The sequence below is a fragment of the Phaseolus vulgaris genome, chromosome 1 (genome assembly GCF_051622355.1).
Source record: "Phaseolus vulgaris cultivar YP4 chromosome 1, ASM5162235v1, whole genome shotgun sequence".
Lineage (NCBI taxonomy): Eukaryota > Viridiplantae > Streptophyta > Magnoliopsida > Fabales > Fabaceae > Phaseolus > Phaseolus vulgaris.
The window spans coordinates 10449107-10471621 of NC_143498.1; the positions used below are offsets into that span (position 1 = coordinate 10449107).

General features: G+C 32.5%; 1 protein-coding gene across 2 annotated transcripts; it reads right to left on the minus strand.

The window, feature by feature from the left end:
• Positions 1 to 500: 500 nt before the first annotated feature.
• Positions 501 to 2718, minus strand: LOC137813501 (rust resistance kinase Lr10). Of its 2 annotated transcripts, XM_090300088.1 has the most exons (3): positions 2344 to 2481; positions 1878 to 2207; positions 501 to 1682 (listed from the first exon to the last, which is right to left on the minus strand). In XM_090300088.1, the coding sequence occupies exons 2-3, from the start codon at positions 2152 to 2154 to the stop codon at positions 592 to 594; spliced, it is 1368 nt and encodes a 455-aa protein (XP_090156214.1). In that variant the 5' UTR covers positions 2155 to 2207; positions 2344 to 2481; the 3' UTR covers positions 501 to 591. The 2 variants fall into 2 exon arrangements, with proteins under 2 accessions (XP_090156214.1, XP_068471892.1); XM_068615791.2 differs by having other exon boundaries at positions 1878 to 2718.
• Positions 2719 to 22515: the final 19797 nt, after the last annotated feature.

Consider the following 22515-nt stretch of genomic DNA (forward strand, 5'->3'; position numbering starts at 1 on the left):
GTCATCAATATTTAGGAGATAATCTTAATTTCATAATTGAGACATCAATATGAATGACTCTTATATGTTGCATCATCAATTAATTCAAAATATTGGATGTTTCTATTTATCCATGATTCAGAAGAATGAGAAAGATTAACTTCAATCCTGATTTTATCAATTGAGTTCTTCTAAGTATTTACTCTGTTTTCATTTAATTTTTACGCAAATTTATTTTTATAGTGTCAATATCTTTTCAATTAAATTTTTGCACATATCTTGATATTTAGTGAACGTTATAAAAATAGGTAAGTTCTAACCACAAAGACAAGAAAACCTACATAGCAAAACCATCATCAATCAGGTATTTTTTTTTCTACAGACAGGTTAAAAAAATTTCTCCTAGGTAAATATATATTTTTTCTTATAGTGGAATGAGACGACAATACTTGACAAAATACTCTACCTCTAGTTTAACAATTTCCTTTATTTCATTATTGTTTCTAACACTACAAAATACCTTTATAGACTAGATGTTATAGATTTCGTCATATTTCATAAAATAATAGACTATAATTTTCTACAAGTTAAACATTATTTTTTGCCGGTAAATCATTCCTGAATTACTTCCAACTGCAAAGGTCGTCTTGTGGAACTGAGTCCCTTAGTTGTAGTGGAAGTTGTTGAGTGAAATGGATTAGGAGGCACAACCAACTGGTTTTCCTCTTCAGTTTCTAGCATGTGTATCACAGATTTTATGGATGGACGGTTCACTGGCTCCCACTGAATACACCAAAGTCCAATAATTGCTAGTTTCTTTGCAATCTTAACATCATCTTCATCCTCAACATGGATATGTACATCTCCATCAACCAAGTTATGGATCCAATCTGGGTATAGAACTTGGAAATTTTGTGGAGAAGACATGTCCACATTCTTTCTCCCACCAACCATTTCTAACAACAACATTCCATAACTGTAAATATCAGACTTGTAAGACACGTTCCCAAAGTTTCTGGAGAAGACTTCAGGTGCAATGTATCCCAAAGTTCCTCTAGCAGCTGTCATGGACACCAAACTGGGATTCTTGGAACACAGTTTGGCCAAGCCAAAATCAGATATTTTTGGAGTGAAGTTGTGATCAAGTAACACGTTGTGAGGATTTATGTCAAAGTGAATAATGGGATGATTGCAACCTTGATGAAGATACTCAATCCCTTTAGCTATACCAAGAGCAACGTGTTGAAGCTTCTCCCATCCAAGGAAATGGTCCTTGTCTTCTGGTGGAAATATGAAGCTTTGTAAGGAACCGTTTGGAAAGAAATTGTAGACAAGAGCACGATGGGGTCCATCTGCACAGAAGCCAAGCAAACGCACCATGTTGATGTGATGGATTTTGCCCATAATTCCGACTTCGTTGATGAACTCGTTCCCCTCTCCCTCTGTACTGTTGAGGATCTTCACAGCCACGGGAATCTCACTCGAAAGTTTTCCTCTGAACACAGCTCCATGAGCTCCTTCCCCTAGCTTTTCCTTGAAGCCATTGGTGATTCTTTTCAGGTCAGCGTAGGTGAATCTTGCAGGCTTTTGTGCCCTGTAGTCCTCTAAAAACATTTCCACTCTTGCTTGGTCTTCTTTCTTTTTCCTAAAATAGAGGATGCTCTTGAAGACAGCAATGACCACCAGCCCCAAAAGGATCGAACCTAGAATAGCAGTTGGAGACGTCATTAAAAAAAAGAAAGATTTATGTACTTGTTTCAGTCTTTACACTTAACCATTGGTTGTTTCAATTAATACGCTTATACTTTTTAATGCATTCAATTGTTGACATCCTAAATTGTAGGAATAAGGAGTTGAACTATATTAAAAAGCGAATGTGTAAGAGTCTCTGATGTTACCTGTAGAAGCAAAAATAAAAGATTTTGGAACGTGAATTCTCTTCGGTTTGCATTCAAAACAATCGATGTCTCCTGTGCTGCTGTTGGTCTTCCATGTACATCTGTTGCGTTTACCTTTGCACTCAGCACAATTTGGTTTGGGCCATCTCAAATACAAGATACCCGACTCTAAAGATGGGATTGGCGCAGTGAGGTCGAACATCTTGGTACAGGATGTTAGATCCAATTGGAGGACACTTTCAAAAGAATTAAAAATGTAAATAGGACAGGAGACCATGTCTTGTGAATCTGAGCCATCCTCGTATTGGTGTCTGAGGTGTGGATTCTCAGCTGAAGTGCAGTTGAAGAAGCTCAAGTTATTGTGTGGTCTTTCATATGGTGATTCAAATTGATAACTTCGAATAAAATTGATTGTTTGGTTAAACTTGTTGGAAAAGCAGTTTTCGGGGTCCGTTAAGCTAAATACCTGACGTCGGTAGCTTATCTGACTGACTAGGAGTTTCATCGTACGAATCGCAAGCATGGTCTGATTATTTTCAGTGCAAGAAAGACAAATACGGGGATAACCGCATGGCTCGCCCATCTCCTTGATGAGTTGGAAGGGAAATCTGATAGGGGGTTGGTTCGGCCCACAAGACAATTCCTTATCGCACTCGTTATGAGCGCTGCTGACAGTTCTGATAAGAAGAAGCATTAGTAGTAGCAACAGCAATTGCGTCATCAATGCAGAATCATGTTGGAGGAGCAACATACTTGCCATTTTGTTTTCTTACGGGAAACAGCTTCCTCTTTTAGTTTATGTTAACACTTCTAATTTGTATTTGTTTTTACATTTGCAATCAGTTGCAGAAATCACAGAAAAGATAAAAAAAGACTTATGATTTCTCATTAGTCAAAGTCTTGCTGATAAAAAATAAAAATTAGTCAAAGTCTGCGTTTTAAAATAGTTCTTTTAATGGAAAAATGAATACCCTTAATTTGGTCCGTACGTGTCACATTTAGTTGTATGAATGTCAAGGAAGGTGCATATTAAGTGCCAAGAATTGACTCCCCCAAACAACAATAATGCACTGAGAGTCAATCTCGTATACAAGACCACCTCATCAAATTCTTCGAAATTCACTGCCAAAAACGTCCTATATCTTCCATGCGTAATAATGCAGAAAAGTCAAGCCAAAGACTAATGAACAGTGCATATGACAGTAACAAAAGTTTCTTCCAAGAAATAAATGAAGTTTGTTCCAAGAAACACATAAAGACCACTACGTACTCTCTCTTTACTTCCAATTTAAAAAAGAAAAACTAATGAACTTAAATATAAGCAAATTTCAACATCCTAAACCATACTTATCTTTAAACATAAGCGCATCTTCCAATAAATATAATTGGAATGATTTAGTAAAAGTATCTCTATTGGTTGAAAATGAAACTATTAAATAAACTTAACTACTTAGAAGTGACATTAATGAAAAAAAAAAATTTGTGGTCTTTCATAAAAAGTAGTTATTAAAATTTCGAATTTTTAAAGAAAAAAAAAATAGTGAAGAAACTCCATATGTAGTCACAAACGTAAAATGACTTGCAATATCTCTTTGTTTTAAAAGCTCACGCTTAGACATATGATATATAGTCGTTAGCATTACAAATTACAACTTAAAGACTTATAAATACTTTTACCTTTTTTTACCAAGAATGTTCTCTTGTTTGACAATCAAGAGGATTTCTCAAAAAAAATTCAAATCTCTTTGAAGAGTATGTCTAAGTTACTTTTTGTTAAACTCCTCCTTATCTTAGAAATAAAAAAACTAAAGACATTTATATACGATATTTTTAGTTTTCGATGTGTATTATAAATGCTTAGACTTTATATTAACTTTATTTGTCCAAATAAAAACCTACAAAGTGTAAAACCAAATCGCTTGTGTTTTTGGATCAAACTAGGCATGCATAGTTGCATATATTCAATAAAACAAAACAGATAACCAATTATGTATGTCAATAATTAATATTAATAAACTACAAATCAAAAACAAATTTAAAGGATATGTAATTTAAATATTTGATGTATCAAATATTTATTCTAATTATTACACTTTTTATTATTTAATGAGTGACTTTTTCATTTGTTATGTAGTTCAAATCAAAGAAAAAATATTCAACATGAAATAACTAATATTTTACATAATTTATTACACATAACTAATTTTTTTATTAAACATAATAAATATTTTAAAAAAATAGATATAATCCTAGTTGAAATTGAGAAATAAAAAATTCTAAAAAGAAATAAAATTTAAATCTAATTAATCAACTAGCTTAAATAAAATGACTTGTCTAAATAAAATAAAATAAAAACATATATAATTTTTAAAAATAAATACAAATGATAAATTTTGTAATAAAAAAATTAATGACTTTTTAAAAGGTTTAAAATTATAATTACATAAAATATACTTTTAAATATATAAATTTATTTATATAATAAAACTTGTTTATTTATTTATTTTATATCATTTTATAATTGAAATTTTGATGGATTTACTACAAGCAGTCATGAATTAGAACCAGTTGACTCTAGTAAAAACTTATACTATATATAGTTGTTGAAAAAAAATTATATCTCAAATTTGATTTTTTTACTGTTTTATTTACGCAAAATGATTATTTGACAACTCCTCTTGTCAGATTACAACGTTTATTTTTATAAAAGTTTTCATGTAAGGCATCACTATGCTACTTGATATCTCAGCTAGGCTGACACCTCAAGTAACAACAATCATTTGTCATCACATGAAAAAAATATTATTAAAAAAAAGAAAATACAAAAATATTAGGGGACTAGACCAAAACCTATATGTTAACAGAAACGATACATAGGTAGACTATACCTATTAATAAAGAATTCTAAGAACATACTAGATGGAAACCTATTGTACTAATGAAAGGATTCTCTATGAATAAATCCTAACACTAGTGCAAAATGAAGAAAAGACTGCTATTTATTTAGTGCGGTTTTGTGCTTACATGCATTTGTAAAAAACGCGGTGGCATTTTTGAAATTATGTTGATATACAAATGCGGCTTTACCAAGTAGCCGCAGTTGTAAATCTTTTTTACCCTAACATCTGGAGCGCGCCACATTTTTTCATACTTTCTTTCTCCTCTCTGTGTTTCCTTTCATTGTTCCTACTCCGTTCCAACTCGCGTTTGCGCTATTTCTGCTCCATTCAATCTGTTCTTCTCAACTTCATTCATTTTGTAAGTTCTTCGTTCTCGTTTTGTGCTGCACCGAATGTATATAGAATTTTTTTCGTTTTTCTTTGGTTTGGTTTAGCTATTGTTACATTGCCTTCGTGTGGGTTTGATGGGTTTTTCTCTTTGCTCCGTCGCAGCTTCATTGTCCGCCACTACTTCCGTTGCCGCCGCCCCCGCTTCCGCTCCTTGTGCACTTTTCACCAACGAAGCCTTCTCACACAAGGTTTGTGGGTTTTTTAAATTTTTTTATTTTTTTTGAATGTTATGAATTTGTTTTTTTTTTTATGTATTATAATTTTTATTTTTTAAAATTTATATTATTCAGTATTTATTATAATTTGTACTTATGTTATGTTAGTTATTAGTTTTGAATAGAATTATCGTTATTGTATTGAGTCTGAGGGTGTTCGACCCTCGACAATAATACGTGCTGGGATTGAGTCCGAGGGTGTTCGACCCTTGGCAAACATGTGAGATAGAACCCTGATTCTGAATGACTATTGCAGAATATATAATGGATCGAAATTTGATGAATTGTGTTCGTATAAGTGAGGAGTACGAAAGAGGAGTAGAAGAATTTATACAATTTGCACAACGTAACGCGATTAATAGTGGTCATGATGGAGCAAAGATCAGGTGTTCGTGTGTTAATTGTTTGAATGGAAGGATACTGGATGTTAATATAATGAGGAAGCACCTGTTATGTGATGGGTTTCTTCAATCTTATACAACTACGACATGGCATGGTGAATTATTAAATTTACCACGTGTTTCTGCAACTGAAGAATACGTGGGGTCCACCATGGATGAAGCAGTACACGATGATGTAGATGATGATTGATTTAGAGGACATGATTTGTGATGTAGGAGCTGAGTCTTTTGCAAAAGCGCATGGATATGGAAGTATGTCAAGCGATGCAGAGACTCCATTGTATCCTGGATCAACTAACTTCACACGGTCGTCGGTGGTGTTAAGACTAATGAATTTGAAGGCAATAAATGGATGGACTGATAAAAGCTTCACGAAATTGCTACAATTGTTGAAGGATATGCTTCCAAAGGGAAATACTCTACCTAATCGTAATTATGAGGCCAAAAAGATTCTTTGTCCAATGGGTATGGATTATAAAAAGATACATGCATGTCCTAATGATTGTATATTATACCGGAAAGATTTTGAATTGTTGAAAAGTTGTCTTAGGTGTGGGTTATCACGTTATAAATTGAAATAAAAAGATGATGATACTATTGAAGATATAGAAAAGCATGGACCCCCAATGAAGGTTATGTGGTATCTTCCCATCATTCCAAGGATGAAGCGTTTGTTTGCAAACCCAAACGATGCTAAGAATCTTAGATGGCATGTAGATGAGAGGAAATGTGATGGCATGTACCTGTTGAATCAAGTGTGTTCAAGCTTTGAAGAATCCAAATCCTTTGTGTTTGATGAAAGGCTGAAGGTGCTTGCTGTTGTTGAGGTGCTTTAGAATAGAATCTGGGGTAGATTATATTTTTAATCCACTCTTTGTTGAATCTAAAGCTTAAGTGTTTTCAAATCTTTTAAGTTTAAAGTGTTTTTCAAACTAAGTGAAAAACAACCTGTTGTTTTGTCGAAACAACCGATTGTTTTATACTTAGGTGTTTTTGAAAAAATTTGAAAACTGTTTTGGATGGTTGACTTGCTGTCAAACCCAAACAACCGATTGATTCGCTATTTCAACCGATTGTTTGTTTGGAATCCTAACAGAAAACTGTTTTGTTTGTTAAAAGAGCTTTAATTGATTTCATAACTTAATACACTCCTGCTTTAAATGCTTTGACCAAGATTTGAATACCATAAATAGTTTGTTAATGTTTTATAACAAACAACAAGAAAGAAAAACATATTTGAGTTTTTCTAAGAGATTTTGAAGCATTTCAGTTTGAACCTTGAGCTTTGGTTATTCAAGAGAGAAGTGGAATAGGATTACTCTGTATTGATTTCAATTGATTCTGTAACAGTGTAATTCGTTCTGTGATTTGTGTACATTCTGGTGTTGTAAAGCCAAGAAGGGTTGTGTGCTCTTGAGGTTGTCAAGATCAACATTCTTGGTGGTGTATGTGCTGAGCCAAAGGAAGTGTGTGTCTTGAGGGGATCAAGGTCACTTCTTTGGTGGTGTGTGTATGTAATCTGGATTTGATTACCTAGTGGATTCCCCAGTGGTTTCTGGGAAACTGGATGTAGCTCTTGGGTTAAGAGTGATCCAGTAAAAACTGTTTGTGCATTTCTCTCTTCCTTAAATTCTTTAATTTCAATTGTTGTTATATGCTGGTATAAACAACCGATTGTTTTTCTGTTGCTTTTCTGTTTTGAGCTTTGTTCTTGGCAAACTGAATTCCTAAATCTGGTTTCTTGCAAAGAATTTCATTCTATCCTGAAAAGTTTGCGAAAACCCTCTTTAAACCATTCACCTCCCCCCCCCCCCCTCTAGTTTAAAGCCATACATTCTAACAGTACCGACATCCAGCTGATTCTATTCAGTGGAAGAAATTTGATGTTGAGTTTCCAAAGTTTGGTAAAGAATCAAGAAATATCCGACTTGGTTTAGCTACAGACGGAATGAATTCGTTTGGTAATATGAGTACAAATCACAGTTCATGGCCTGTTTTACTAGTTATTTACAACTTACCTCTTGGATTGTGCATGAAGCGAAAATACATGATGTTGTCTATGATGATATCCGGTCTGAAACAGCCAGGGAATGATATTGATGTATATCTAAGTCCTCTGATTGAAGATTTGAAGTTAATGTAGGACTAGGGTGTTGAAGTATTTGACAGATTTGCTAATGAAACTTTCAAGCTTCATGCCATGTTATTTTGCACCATCAATGACTTTCCGGCATATGGTAACTTATCAGGTTATAGTGTTAATTGTCATAAAGCATGTCCAATATGCGAAGAAGACACTGCTTCTCAACAATTGAAACATGGAAGGAAAACAGTATATCTTCGACATCGGAGGTTTCTTAGAAGTCATCATCCTTACTGGAGGTTGAAAAAAGCCTTTAATGGACATCAAGAGGCTAGTGGTCCACCAACTCCATTAACCGGTGTTGAGGTTTACGAAAAGGTAAATAACATAGACCACACCTTCGGTAAGTAAAAAAAAAAGTCATTTGTGACAAACATTTGGAAGAAGAAATCAATCTTCTTTGATCTTCCGTACTGGTCGAGGTTAAAAGTCAGACATTGTATAGATGTAATGCATGTTGAGAAGAATGTGTGTGATAGCTTAATTGGTACACTTCTTAACATTACGGGAAGACAAAGGATGGTCTAAATGCTCGTTTAGATTTGATTGAGATGAACATACGCGGCGAGTTGGCACCCATAGAAATGGGTAAGCATACATATTTGCCCCCAGCCTGTTACACAATGTCAAAAGATGAAAAAATTAGTTTTTGTCAATGTCTAAAGGGTGTGAAAGTGCCACAAGGACATTCCTCAAATGTGAAGAGCCTAGTGTCAATGCAAGATTTGAAGTTAATTGGGTTGAAGTCTCATGATTGTCACATCTTGATGCAACAGTTGTTGCCGGTAGCTATCTATGGGATCTTACCAAAAAATGTTAGACATACCATAACCTGTTTGTGCTCATTCTTCTCTTCCATCTATTGTAAAGTCATTGATCCATCAAAACTATATGAACTTCAAAATGAAATTGTTGTTATCTTGTGTGAATTAGAGATGTTTTTTCCTCCATCTTTTTTTGACATCATGGTTCATCTAGTGGTGCATCTGGTAAGAGAGGTTAAATTGTGTGGACCAGTGTACTTAAGATGGATGTATCCTGTTGAGCGGTATATGAAAATTTTGAAAGGTTATGTGAAAAATCATTATCGTCTAGAGGCTTCAATGATTGAAAGGTACATAGCTGAAGAAAGTATTGAATTTTGTTCAGAGTACATGACAAAAGCAAATCCAATGGGTCTTCCAGCTAATTCATGGCACCACAGGCGTTCTACAATTAAATATTTATGTGGTGTGAATATTCTAAGCGAATCTCGACCAGAAGTCTTGCAAGCACATTTGTACATATTGAATAACACAGATGAAGTTATACCTTACATAGAAGCTCATAAAGCCATTTTGAAGGCAAATAACCCAAGACAAGCAAAGAAATAGGTCTTGATAGAACATAATAGAACTTTCATGCCTTGGTTTAAAGACGAGGTGATGAGAGTCAAGTAAAGGAGGTTTTTATTAATGAAGGAAGAGGCAATTCACCATCACACTTGAAGTTCTTCCTTCTAGTCTTCTCAAAATTAAAAGAAGACATAAAATAAAGAGAGGCCCAAGCCCAAAGCCCAAGCCCAAAGCCCAAGCCCAAACCCAAGTCCATCCTATAAAGGGCAAGGCCAAGTATTAAATAATAAAGAATATTGTTGAAGGTGCTTAGAGGGAAACATTAGAAACCTCTATTGTTAAAGCATCTTTTAGTCTTTAGTTAGGAGTCTTAGGGGGGGTGTGTTAGTAGATAGGTGTAGGAGTAGAAAATAAGGTGCCAAAGTGAAGGAAGAGGTCACACCTTCCTCATGCTTTGTTTTAGGCACAAATTCTAGAAGCTTTTTAGAAGGGAGTTTTTGAATTTGTGTAGCTTACATTTCAGCACCTTAGGCTATAAATAGAGGTGCTCTCTTTGTAAATTTCAGATTGGAATTAATCTAAGAAAACTCTACTCAAATTTTGAGTGAACCTTGGAGAGCTTTTGGAGCCTTCTTCTCTAGTCTTATCTTGATGGATCAATGGAGTCCTCAAGTGGCGGCATCACTCTCATCTAGGAGCATTCCACACTTCTAGTGGCGAGATCATCCATCCTCCTTCCATCTTTATGAGCATTTCTTCTCTCCTTCCTTTCTTCTTTGTTAATTCTTTGTTTTAAGCTTGTTGTCTTGTTTTTGGTTCGGCTGTTCTTAATTTTCCAGCACCTATGTTTTGTTCTTTGCCTTTTAATTTCATTTTGTTCGGTTGAAATGTGTTCTTATGCAATTCTGTTCGGTACTTCTTAATTCTACCTCTTTTGTTTAGTTCAATTTGACTATAATTGGTTCATCCAAATGAGTTTGGGATTTGGTAATTAGTTCAATTTTGGTGAGTTCTTGTCTTAGAACAATGATCCAACTCTAAGAAAAGTGCCTCTATAATGTTCAACTCAAGGTGATTCCTAAGAAGGTCAAGAACCTTTCTCTATATGGCTAGTGGAATCACATCACGAGGTGTTCAAGGATTAAACGGCATCAGAGACCTTGACCTGGTTGGTTGCTGGATTGAAGTTTGATGTCATCTCATGTACAGCGTTAATACAAAAAACCTCGTTAGTAGATGGTTAATTAGTAACATACAAATTTAAGTTTATAGTGTACTTACGTATCAATGATATCCTTAAATTTTGTGGGTATCTTCTTGTGTAGGGAACAAAACCACACAACAGTCTTATCAACCATTGATAAGACAAGTAACTGCCAATGATGCCTATATCATCCATGAAAAGAGTTAGTAAATATGTAAAACATGAAATAGTAATAATTGATGACATATAATTAAACTTACTCATTAATATAAGGGCATAAATAAATTTGTTTTTCCTCTTTTTCCAGGGTGTTAGTGATGTATGCTTTGAGTCTCATATGACCTTGGTCCAACGGAATTAGTATATGCAGGATCTAAGAATCCATACGCATTTTCCTTCCCCTAAGTGAGACAAACTCCATGCAAAAACCTACAAGTTATTAGTTAAAGCATAATATATAATAATTTAACATAAAGTAAATTGAATAATAGGTAAATATACTTACATCATAAAAAATTGAATTATATTTATATTGAGCTCCTGATTCCCAGATACAAATTCTAATAAATCTGTGTTGTACATCATGAGTGGTAGTTCAGTGTTTATTTGAAAAAATGTATCATCCCACGAAACTGCAAAAGGTTCATTACCAATCTGACTAGCAATGAGACCTATATGTGGGTTTTTGGAAGATTAAGGCTCAACCATCAACTCTTTTTACTGCTTGGAAGGTTATGGAAGACAAGATTTTTATTAGAGCGAAATTGGCAAAAAGAGGGATCAGGATGGATAGTTGCATTTGTTGTTTGTGTGGGAGGAAGAAGAAACTACGTCTCACCTTTTCTGCACGTGCAGAGTGGCTTGGCTAGTATGGTCCAAGTGTTATGAGTGGATGGGGGTGACATCGACTGATCATTGGGAGCCAAAAATGCATTTTTTAAATTTCAAGAGTAGCGAGGTGAATAAAAGGGTTAATCAGTTGTGGGGTTGTGTGTGGGGAGTCGTGGTAGCTGAGTTGTGGAATCATAGAAATAGGAAGATCTTTAAAAATGGTAGGACTGATTACATTGTAATTTTCACAATGGTGCAGCTTAAGGTATGGTCTTGGATGTTATCCAAAATCCATAGCGTAGGTTTTTCGAATTCTGATTGGTGCCTTAAGCCTCTGGTATGTATGAGGTCTGTGAGAAATTGCTAGGTGGATTTTGCAGGGTGGGGTTTATAGGGGATCTGTAAGGGGTTTTTTTGGTTGTCTGAGTTGATTGTTTCTGTTTCGCAAGAAACTAAGTCGTAAGTTGTTTGTATAAGGGTTGAGGTATCTCTTAAATACCTTCATTTTATTAATGTGTTTCTTATTAATAAAAAAAAAAGGAATAGTTTCATCGTAGGAAGCGTAATCATGGTCTCATTTTTTTTAGTGCAAGAAAGACAAGGAAGGGAATAACTACATGGCTTGTCCATTATCTCCGTGATGAGTTTGAAGAAAAATCTAATGAAGGGTTTGTTTAGCCCACAAGAGAATGTGATTAGAAAAATATAATTTTTTATTTTACAGTTACTTTTTAAATTAGAATATAATTTTTTTAAATAGTCTCATAATAGACTTATTAAATTTTATCTTTTATTTTATAAAATCTATAATATAAATGACATTTAAAATTAGAATTAAAACTAATAATTATTTACCATTTAAATTTCCAAATAAAATTGATAACGAGTTTCGGGTTTGGTTTAATGCTAAGAGAGAATTCCTCAACGCATTCGTTATGAGCGCTGCTAGGTATGAAAAGAAGAAGCATTAACAGTAGCAATAGCGTCATCAATGCAGAATCACGTCGGAAGACCAACACACGTTTTCTTACTTGAAAACAGCTGTTATTTTTTAACAAACAAAGCAGGGTGCCACTTTTAGTTTATGCTAACACTTCTAATTTCTATTTTTTTTTTTAACTTTTTTGCAATCAGTTGCAGTAGAAAAGATAAAAAAGACTTATGATTATTAGTCAAAGTCTGCGTTTCCAAACAATTCTTTTGAAGGAAAAATGAAGTCCCTTAATTTGGTTCGTGTCACAATTATCGATAACAATTGGCTTACATTTAGTTGTATGAATGTCAAGGAAGGTGCATATTAAGGGTGTGTTTGGATTAGGGGGTGTGGGGGAGTGGAAAGTTGAGGGTGAGTGGGAGTGGAAGTGTGAAGAAAGTGTGAAGAAAGTTGAGGTTGTTTGGATTGGGGTATGTTAGAGTGGATGTGTGAGGAAAGTTTATTGGAAATTGTGAGTGATGTGATAGTTGTAAGAATATTATAAATTATTTTGAATAGTAAAGTTTGTGGGATTACAATTTTACCCTTGTATATATAAAAAAATAATGATTAATCCTATTTCATATTTTAGTTAATTATAATTTAAAATTAAAGTATAATTATATTATTTAACATTTTATTAATTAAGAATTATTTTTTATTTAAGTTAATTTGTTTACATAATTTTAATATTATAAATGATTTTATAAATTATGTTATGTTATATATATACAAATATATATAAAATTAATTTTAATAATAATTTTCATTATTATGAATAGCAAAATAAATATATTTAAAAAAATATAGAAATTTGGAATATAACATGAAAATTAAGTAGGTGTCAAAATATATAATGTAAAGTCATTACATGAAGAACATAATAATGTTAATTAGAAAAAGAAAAGACATTCCTAGTAATAACATTTGAATCCTTCTTGTGGAGATCTTCAAACGGTTTTCTAGAAGACATATCTTATTCCGTTGTATGATAATAATTTCATCTTTTTCATCGGCAACGTCTTCAATGCACCATTTGAAAAAATTACAGCCTAGAACCATGCCACTTCTAATCTGTTTTGAAGAAAACAATAAAATTGAACAATGAATAAGTTTAAAATAACATTCTTAAGTTTGTTTGAAACCTAATTGAATAAATTTTACCTTGTAGTTGGGACAACCCCAAAATTTTTTCCCAGCATTTTTTTGTGTTGTCGCTATTCTCAAAACAGCAAATTGTCCACAATGACAAATAGGATCAACGAAGGCACTTGTGGTCCCAGTAGCATGGGTAAAAGTACCACGTTTTTGCACACTACAACCAGTACAACTAGATGACGACGTGTTGTGATACGTAGACATTAATGACACTTAACCAATGTTGTCGAAGTAATAAGATGGTAAAAAAGTTGCATTAAAAACAATATGATTATGTAAATAAGTAGCATAAAACCTTAACAATAACAATGTCAACGTCAAAAATAACAAATACAATTCATCAATGTTCAACATGAAACTTAGAAATAAAAATAACAATGACAATAACATAATAATAACACACTCAATGGCCTTGATGACGTCGAATGTCAGCCAGAGTAACCTCCATTCTGTCCAATCGGGTATTCATTCTTTCCATGCCAGACAAAATCTGATTTAACAATTCCCTTTGAGTGGGGTTTTCCTCCTCAGGTTGACCACCTTCATCATCTTGTGGTGGCAATTCATCCTCTTCATCATCTTCTTCGTTTGCATGTTGTGGTCTACCAAGTTGCCATATGCCATTGACCTGGAATATATTTAATTTTGTCATACTTTTTTTGCCAAAGTAATGATTCCAGCCTAGCATTGTTGCTTGTTCATTGGACAAGTCAAAGCCATACACCTGCAAGATCCTCGTTATCAAATTTGCATATGGGAGAGGCATCTTGTTATCCCGGCATTTGATGATCTGTTGCATTATGTAATGAGGCCAATTAATGCGTACATTATTCTTGATTAACCACATCATGAAAATATCTTCATTCAGCAGTTGTGCATAATTGCTTCCTCGAGGGCACAAGATATGCACCCATGTGTAATGCAACAGTCGGTCATTCATGTTCAGACTACCGACATTTTTCAGATTTTGACCTTCAACATCTTCACGAATCATGGTGGATAGTGCTAGTGCTCGATCAAAATTAACTTCCTCAGGGATCGTCCCGGGGTTAACTTAAGACCGTCATATTGTAGATGAGCAATGGTCATCCAATCCACTTCTTTGATGTGTATCATTTTGCCGCAAATCTCAATGGCAAGGTGACCAGCAGGTGTGAATTTTGCATTTGTATAAAAAACCCTTACCAAATCCTCATAATACGGAAGATTAATTCCGAGGAAAGGTTGTAAACCTTGCCAATTCAGAAGATTTTGGAATTGAAATCCTGGACCAGCAAAAAATGGAGTATGCATCACTTTTGGTGGTAATACTGGTCTTGCGTGAAAGTTCTTTTCAAAAACCACCATTTGACGCCTGGTACTGAAGTATCTTGAATAATCAAGAACTTCTGGAATCCTCGTTGGTGGAGGAGGAACATCAACATCTTCTGCTGGAGATTTACCCTTACGGGTTCTGTTACGTTTGTGGGATGATGATGCCATCTATAATGCAATTACTACAATAAATAACTAAACAGAAGTTAACATAATATCATAAAGCAATAATATAACAATGACAAAAATCAAAATATTACATTGCAAATGAAAGTAGGAGTTCACAAAACAAAATATTAGATGTCCAATAACTAATACAGACAGTCAAATATTACATACCCAATAAGTAAGAAAGAGAGTCAAATATTACATGTCCAGCTACTAACAAAGACAGTCAAATATTAGATTAATAATAATTAAAGGTAACCCCACGCAGAGATATGAAATCAATGCCTAGTCATAAAGCCAAACAATTTTGTCATTCGACGCTCATATGGCATCCCAAATAGTTGCTTAACTCTTCGGGGATGGTCACATAAAAACTCATAGCATTGATCCATGAGTTGTTCATCTTGAATGTTTAGTTCCACGAGCATTGCCCAAATATCAGACTCTGAGTACTGGTACGAGGCATGGCGTCGATGGTGGTGTACATGCTCAGCATATAGGTCGTTTCTTCGTCTAATTTCGGCAGCTATATCTTGAGCTGCCGTTGCCTGTGCACGAGCAATATTAACCAACTGAGAGGCATTTTTATTTCCATCCTTCATTGATGACACGCATTGTTGAAGATTAGTATTCAACATTGCAAATTGTTCATCAATGTCGTACATAGTGGGGCCTTTTCTCTTTGATCCTCGGGATGAGGATGTGCCCGCAGAGCCAGCAGACGGCATAGAAGGAGTGTTTGATGGTGTGTCTGAAGGAGTGTCATCAGATTGGAATTCAGCAGCTGGTGATCGTGGGACGTAGTCATCTGCCTCCTCAAAGTTCGGTGGTTCGGGGATATAATCCATATTATTCTCCCCAAGGTTGACATTGAAATTGGTCATGTCAGGAGGTGAATTCATGTCACGGGCTGTCCTCACCCGACTTCCCGTGGCTCTATCATTAGACCACAACTCCTCCATGAGGTCATAATGGCGAATGGGAGTGAAACGCCATTTTGCCGCAGATGGTTTGGCCTACATACATCTCACATATTAGTATATCATTCGACATGTGAAGTTAAATGTTCATCTTACGTAAAAAAGTACTTATCATTGTACCTTAATCAGCTCACTCCAAACTTCGTCCTCGGCTTCAAAAAGTTTAGTGGTCTGGTTCCATGCGAAACCACTCAATCCACCAAACAAATCATGGATTTCCCTCCACCTGTCCTTCAAGCTTTTCTGCCGGTTCTTCACATTATTTTTCTTAAGACCCGATAAACCAGCCTCATTTAAAGCCATAACTATGTTAGTGTATCCTTGAGTGGTCCAGCTACCATCAATTCTATACCCTTTTCGTACCTCGTCAATCATTGCATTGAGCAAAATTAGGTCCATCTCCGCCGTCCACTTGGTGAACTCTCGATAAGAACCTGATGAATTTGAAGCCACATTTTTTCCGCGATCCATCTAATTAACTTAAATAAAGTTAGGATGACAAACATTGAAAAATGGTAGAAAATAAATTATTTCATTAAATTAATTGTTTACATAATCTTGCCACATTTCGTTTGCTATATCATCCCTAATATCACACCCTATCCTGTAATCATGTTCACGAGCATGGGTGGTGCTTGGTTGGACATCTTGTTCTAACAATTCATTATCTACTTCTTCAAGCAGAGACTGATCATTGTCGACCCCGCGTAGAAAGTTATGCAGAATACAACAAGCTAAAACAATTTTTGTCATGGTATCCACATCATAATGTGGCTCAGTCCCACTGGCTATAATTGGAAAACGTTTTTTAAGCACCCCAAAGGTTCTCTCAATTACGTTCCTAAGTGATGAATGTCGATGATTAAACTACTCTTTTGCATTTTGTGGTCCTCTTCGCGAATATTCTTTCAAATGGTATCTGACCCCGCGATAAGGTGTTATTACATTTCGTTTTAACATAAAACCTGCATCACCAAGATAGTATTTTCCTACAAAGATTGTGGAAAACTGGGTTAGTATATATTACTAAAACCTTTTAATTTTTCTGCACACCCAATCCCCTATAACTAACCTTCTGGAATAACCAAAGGATCGCCTCGTACCAAAGCATCTTTCAATATCCTTGAATCGGAGGCAGTTCCTTCCCAACCGGCTAAGACATATGTGAACTTCATGTCAAAGTCACAGGCTGCAAATATGTTTTGGGTTGGCCAATCTTTTCTCCCTCGAAAACGAGGCGCATCAGCACGTGCAACCTTAGCACGTACATGACTCCCATCTATGGCCCCTAAACAATCCTAATGTAAACAAAAATTCATAACTTTAATTAACCACAACCTAAAGAAGACATTACACATAATTTGAAGTAATGTTTTTATCAACAAACCTTAAAGTAGGGGAAAAATCGACTGTTGTTAAGGATGTGTGGTTCTACAACCGTTCCATTTGGTTGAATTAAAAATTCCCCCTCCAACCTTAAAATGGCACTCAAAACATTATGAAAGTGACGGGAAACTGTTTCTCCAGACCGATGGAAAAAGAATGACACACTTCGATTCTTCACATTATGCCCAATAATGTGAAGAAATTTCGCTACTTGTTCTTCCACGGTTGATCGATATGCATCTTTAACAAGTCCAGTTCCCCGTATTCGTTCACATAATTTAATGAAAGCTTCTGGTCCCATGCGAATAATGTGACGAGACTGTTCAGTGTGAACCAAGTACTCCATCAATTCTTGTCTGCGACGCTCTTTTTGTGGTTGGGACTCACTGATACAGTTGCTTGTAGTAGGCATTGTGCGTAACAATTTCAATCCAAAGGCAATCATACAAAGAATCATGACTGATGCACCTTCATTATTTTTTTTTATTTGTTCTTCGATTTGTGAAATTAAGTTCATGTTCGCCGCAACAAGATCGTCATAAATTGCAACTGTTTCCTCAAAGTGTACCATCTCTGCCTCGTCATAATTTCTTTCCGAATTCATACCGAACGCGGTTACCGTATCGGTGTAAAAGTACACCAATACAGTTACCCTAAAACGTACTTTTAATTAATTTTAATAAAAAATTTAATCAAAATTACTATATCATTCAATAACATTATTTAATCAAACAACAAATAAATATAAACAAATAAAATAAAATAAAAACCTAAAATTTCTATTTCTACTTCTAATTTTCTTTGCAATAATTTATTATCAATCTAAAATAAACTTTTTTTTACTTTTTAAATTAGTATAACATTTTTTTTTAACATTTAATTCTAACACCAATAATTTATGTCAAATACAAATAAAAAAAAAAACCTCAAAATGATATTTCTACTTTAAATTTTTACTTTTTTTTAATTAATACAACATTTATATAATGTTTTCTATTATAACATTAATAAATTATGTTTAATCTACAAAAATAAAAACCCTATCAAAATATTTTTAAAATTTTAATTCCATTCTGTAAAAAAAAAAAAATTAAATCTGTTTCATAAACAATTCATTTTGGAATAAATAATTATTTTCTACATTTATAATTAAAATATCAATTAAAAATAGCACTTCTAAAATATCAATTACTTTTTAAAAAACCTACAAATTAAAAATTTCTATTTCCACTTGTACAAATATTTATTTTAAATACATTTATTTTTATCTTTCTAATAATTTATGTACAATCTAAAATAATATTAACTACAGATTATTAACTACTTTTTAAGAAACCTACAAATTACACATTTGACATTATTCCACTTGTAAAAATATTCATTTTAAATACATTTATTTTTTTCTTATAACAATTAAATCTTATAACAAAAATTACAAAAATATTTTTTTTAATCTTTTCAACTAATAACATTAATAATTTATGTCCAATTAAAAAAAAATTAACCATACAGAATACAAATATACATTTAAAAAAATTATCTATTCTCTTATAAACAATTAAATTAAATGTTAAATAAAATTAACTTTGTATATTTATTATTATACAATATTTCAGTTTTCTTATACAATATTTATTAACTTTGTATATTTATTATTATACAATATCTATTCTCTTATTAACAATATTTATCTTAAATTTTTCACTTTTCTTTAATGACAACAACATTTTTTTTTATTTAATTATAACATTAATAATTTATGTTTAATATAATAAAAAACATAAAATTTACAAATTTCTGTATACATTCTCTAAATAATTCATTTCATAGAAATAAATTTTTTTCTTAAATGTTAAAAAATTAATAACTATCTACGAAAATTAAAACAATAAATCAACTGAAAAAATTAATTTAATTAACTAAACTCCTTAACATATTTAATTAACTATCTAGTAACAACTTAACATAATTAACTAAACTAAACTCTAAAAAAATTATATTACAACAACAGCCTTAACATAATAAACTAAAATAAATTCTAAACAAATTATATTACAAAACCATAATCATAAATATAAAACACAAATTAAATAAAATAATTTTACATAAAAAAAATTAAAACCTGAAGATAAGCACTCAACAACAGCAACAACAGCAATAGGATGCCTTATAGGAAGATCAACACACCTGAAAATACCAGAAAACAAATAAATTAACAAACAATTTTATTTCAAAAATTCAAGAACATAATCGATTATGGCATCACTTACACAGAGAGGATAATCGATTATCAATGCATAATCGATTATGCTGATAGGCTAAAAAAGACCATAATCGATTATCCCAAACACATAATCGATTATGTCCCGTTTCACACACATCACATAATCGATTATCAAAGCATAATCGATTATGCTAATAGGCTAAAAAAAGACCATAATCGATTATCCCAAACAGATAATCGATTATCACCCATTTTACACACTATACATAATCGATTATCCCTCGAAAAATTTGCAGATTCCACCATAATCGATTATTTTGCCTATGATATTTGACCCATAATCGATTAACCGTTGAATGAAACATATGAACTCACCTCAGATGAACCCACAGATGAACCAGATGAAGGCACAGATGAACCCAGAGATGAACACACCACTTTCAGATGAATAACCTCTACGTTAATGAAGCCCCTAACACACACTATCACTTACGAATCTCTCCAACTACACACTCTATGCTTCGCTCTGCTCTTCGCTTATCTGTGAATTGTTTCACTCAGAAGCAACGTTTATAAAGAAAAACCAGGAACCTCACACACCTACCTCTCACCCACTTCATTCATGAGGTCTCAAACTTTAAGGTGGTCAATAGATTCCTGAACCAAGTCAGGAATCTCTTGCTGTTCACGTCGCATCTTGTTGTTCACTTGGCATGCATGCAGAGGCATGTGCTTCTTGAATCCAGCAACAAAAAAGCAAAAAAGTGAGGGCAAGATTGGAAATGGGTGGTGATGATTTGGCACTTCCACTGCACAGTGACACTTTCTCTTCACCTTTCAGAAGAAACCAAATTCGCTCAACTTTCTCTTTCGCTGCACTCTCACCCGCAACAAACCATAGAACCAAATGGGGTGCTGTTGTGACTTCCGTCGTCGACAACAGTACCACCCCTGGATCCAAACACACCCTAAGTGCCAAGAATTGACTCCCCCAAACAACTATAATGCAGTGAGAGTCAATCTCGTATACAAGACCACCTTATCAAATTCTTCGAAATTCACAGTCACACAAGTCCAATCGTGTGATGGAAGGTTTGGGTATAGTGTCTGAAATTTCTTCTATGATCACATTGTCCTGTATCTTTCACGCGTAATAATACAGAAAACTTAAGCCAAACACTAGTGAATGGTGCATTTGACAATAACAAAAGTTTGTTCCAAGAAATAACTGAAATTTGTTCAAGAAACACATAAAGATTAAAGATTAATCTTTACTTTCAATTTTTTTTAAAAAAACTAACGAGCTTAAGAATAAGCAAATTTCAACATCCTAAACTATAGTTATCTTTAAAAGTAATTATATTTTTCAATATATATGATTTAGATTCTAAGTTGATAGTTAAAATTTTTATAAAACTAATTAAATATTAATTTAAAGACTAATTTATAAATTTTATTAATAATAAAAATTACACTCTACACCCTTAATTTTCTTGGTCTTGTGATTGACCACCTTCAAGTAGGTAGATCTATTAAATGATTTTCCTACAACATTAAGGTACTGTTTGTTTCTGCATTAAGGTTCCTAGAAACACGCAGAAATACTATTTAGTAAGAATTGAGAGGAAAGCGTGAAATTCAAAAAGAACAAATACATTAATCGAGAAAGAATCATTGCTTAAACTTTCTATTTAAAACTGCGAAGAAAGTTCAAAAAAAATTTATTTTTAATAGATTAATCTTTTATAATATAATTTACTTTTATTAATAATTACATTTTGTAAATAAATAATTAAAATGATGAATAAATGTTAATGTTTTATTTTAATTAAATATTGAAATAAAGTACTTTATTTTATATTAAAATTTAAATTAATTTATTATCATTTTAAAATTTAACTTTTTTATATATTAAAAATTATAATAATTTATTTATTTATTTTAATTTACAATTTATTTTAATTTTGTTTACATTTTTAAAATTTTGTTTTTACATTACATTTTTAAAAATAATAATAATAAAAATAAATTATAAACAATAATAATAAAAATAAAAATAAATATAAATATAAATTACATTTTTTATAATAATTAAAATAAATTTATTAAATAATAATATTAACAGTAAAAAAAATAATTTTGATTTTCATTTGATTTTATAAAAAATATGTATTTATAAAATTTTAATTAACTAAAATTTACAAAAAATATCTCATGTTTACATATTTAATAATTTTTAAATATAATAGTAAATTTATAAACTTACATTTTTATCAATTAAAAAATATAATTTCAATTACACTCATCACATCATTCACAAACTTTTATAAACTTTCCCTACACTTTTCACTCTATTTACCTTAATCCAAACACCCTAATTTTGTTTACACTTTCTCTTCAAATCATCTCAACTTCACTCCCTAATCCAAACAGAGCATAAAAGTATTTGGCTATGTGATTTATCAAGCCTAGACAAGTAACTGACTTCACAAGACTGTCATTCTGTTTTTTCAAAAAATTTGTTTGGGTGGAGTAGCTTGAAACATGTTCTTTAAAAGATTTTGATTTTAACACTTTAAAGAGAAATCCTCTTTAGAGAAATAAATAGACAAATATTCTTTACATACAAAGAATAGTCATTTATAAATTCTTGATGTGTATTATAAATGTTTAGACTTTGTATCAACTTTATTTGTACAAATAAAAACTTATTAGGCGAAGTGTACAACCAAAACTATTGTGTTTTTTTTTGGGTAAAAGTAAGTATGCATAGTTGCATATATTCAATAAGACAAAACAGATAACCAAGAATTGCTTGCATATGTCAAGAATTAATTTAATGAACTACAATTCAAAAACAAATTTAAAGGATATGAACTTTGATGTAGCAAATATTTATTCTAATCATTACACTTTTTATTATTTATTGAGTAAATTTTTCATTTGTTATGTAGTTCAAATTAAAGAAAAAATATTGAACATGAAATAACAAATATTTTATTACATAATTTATTACA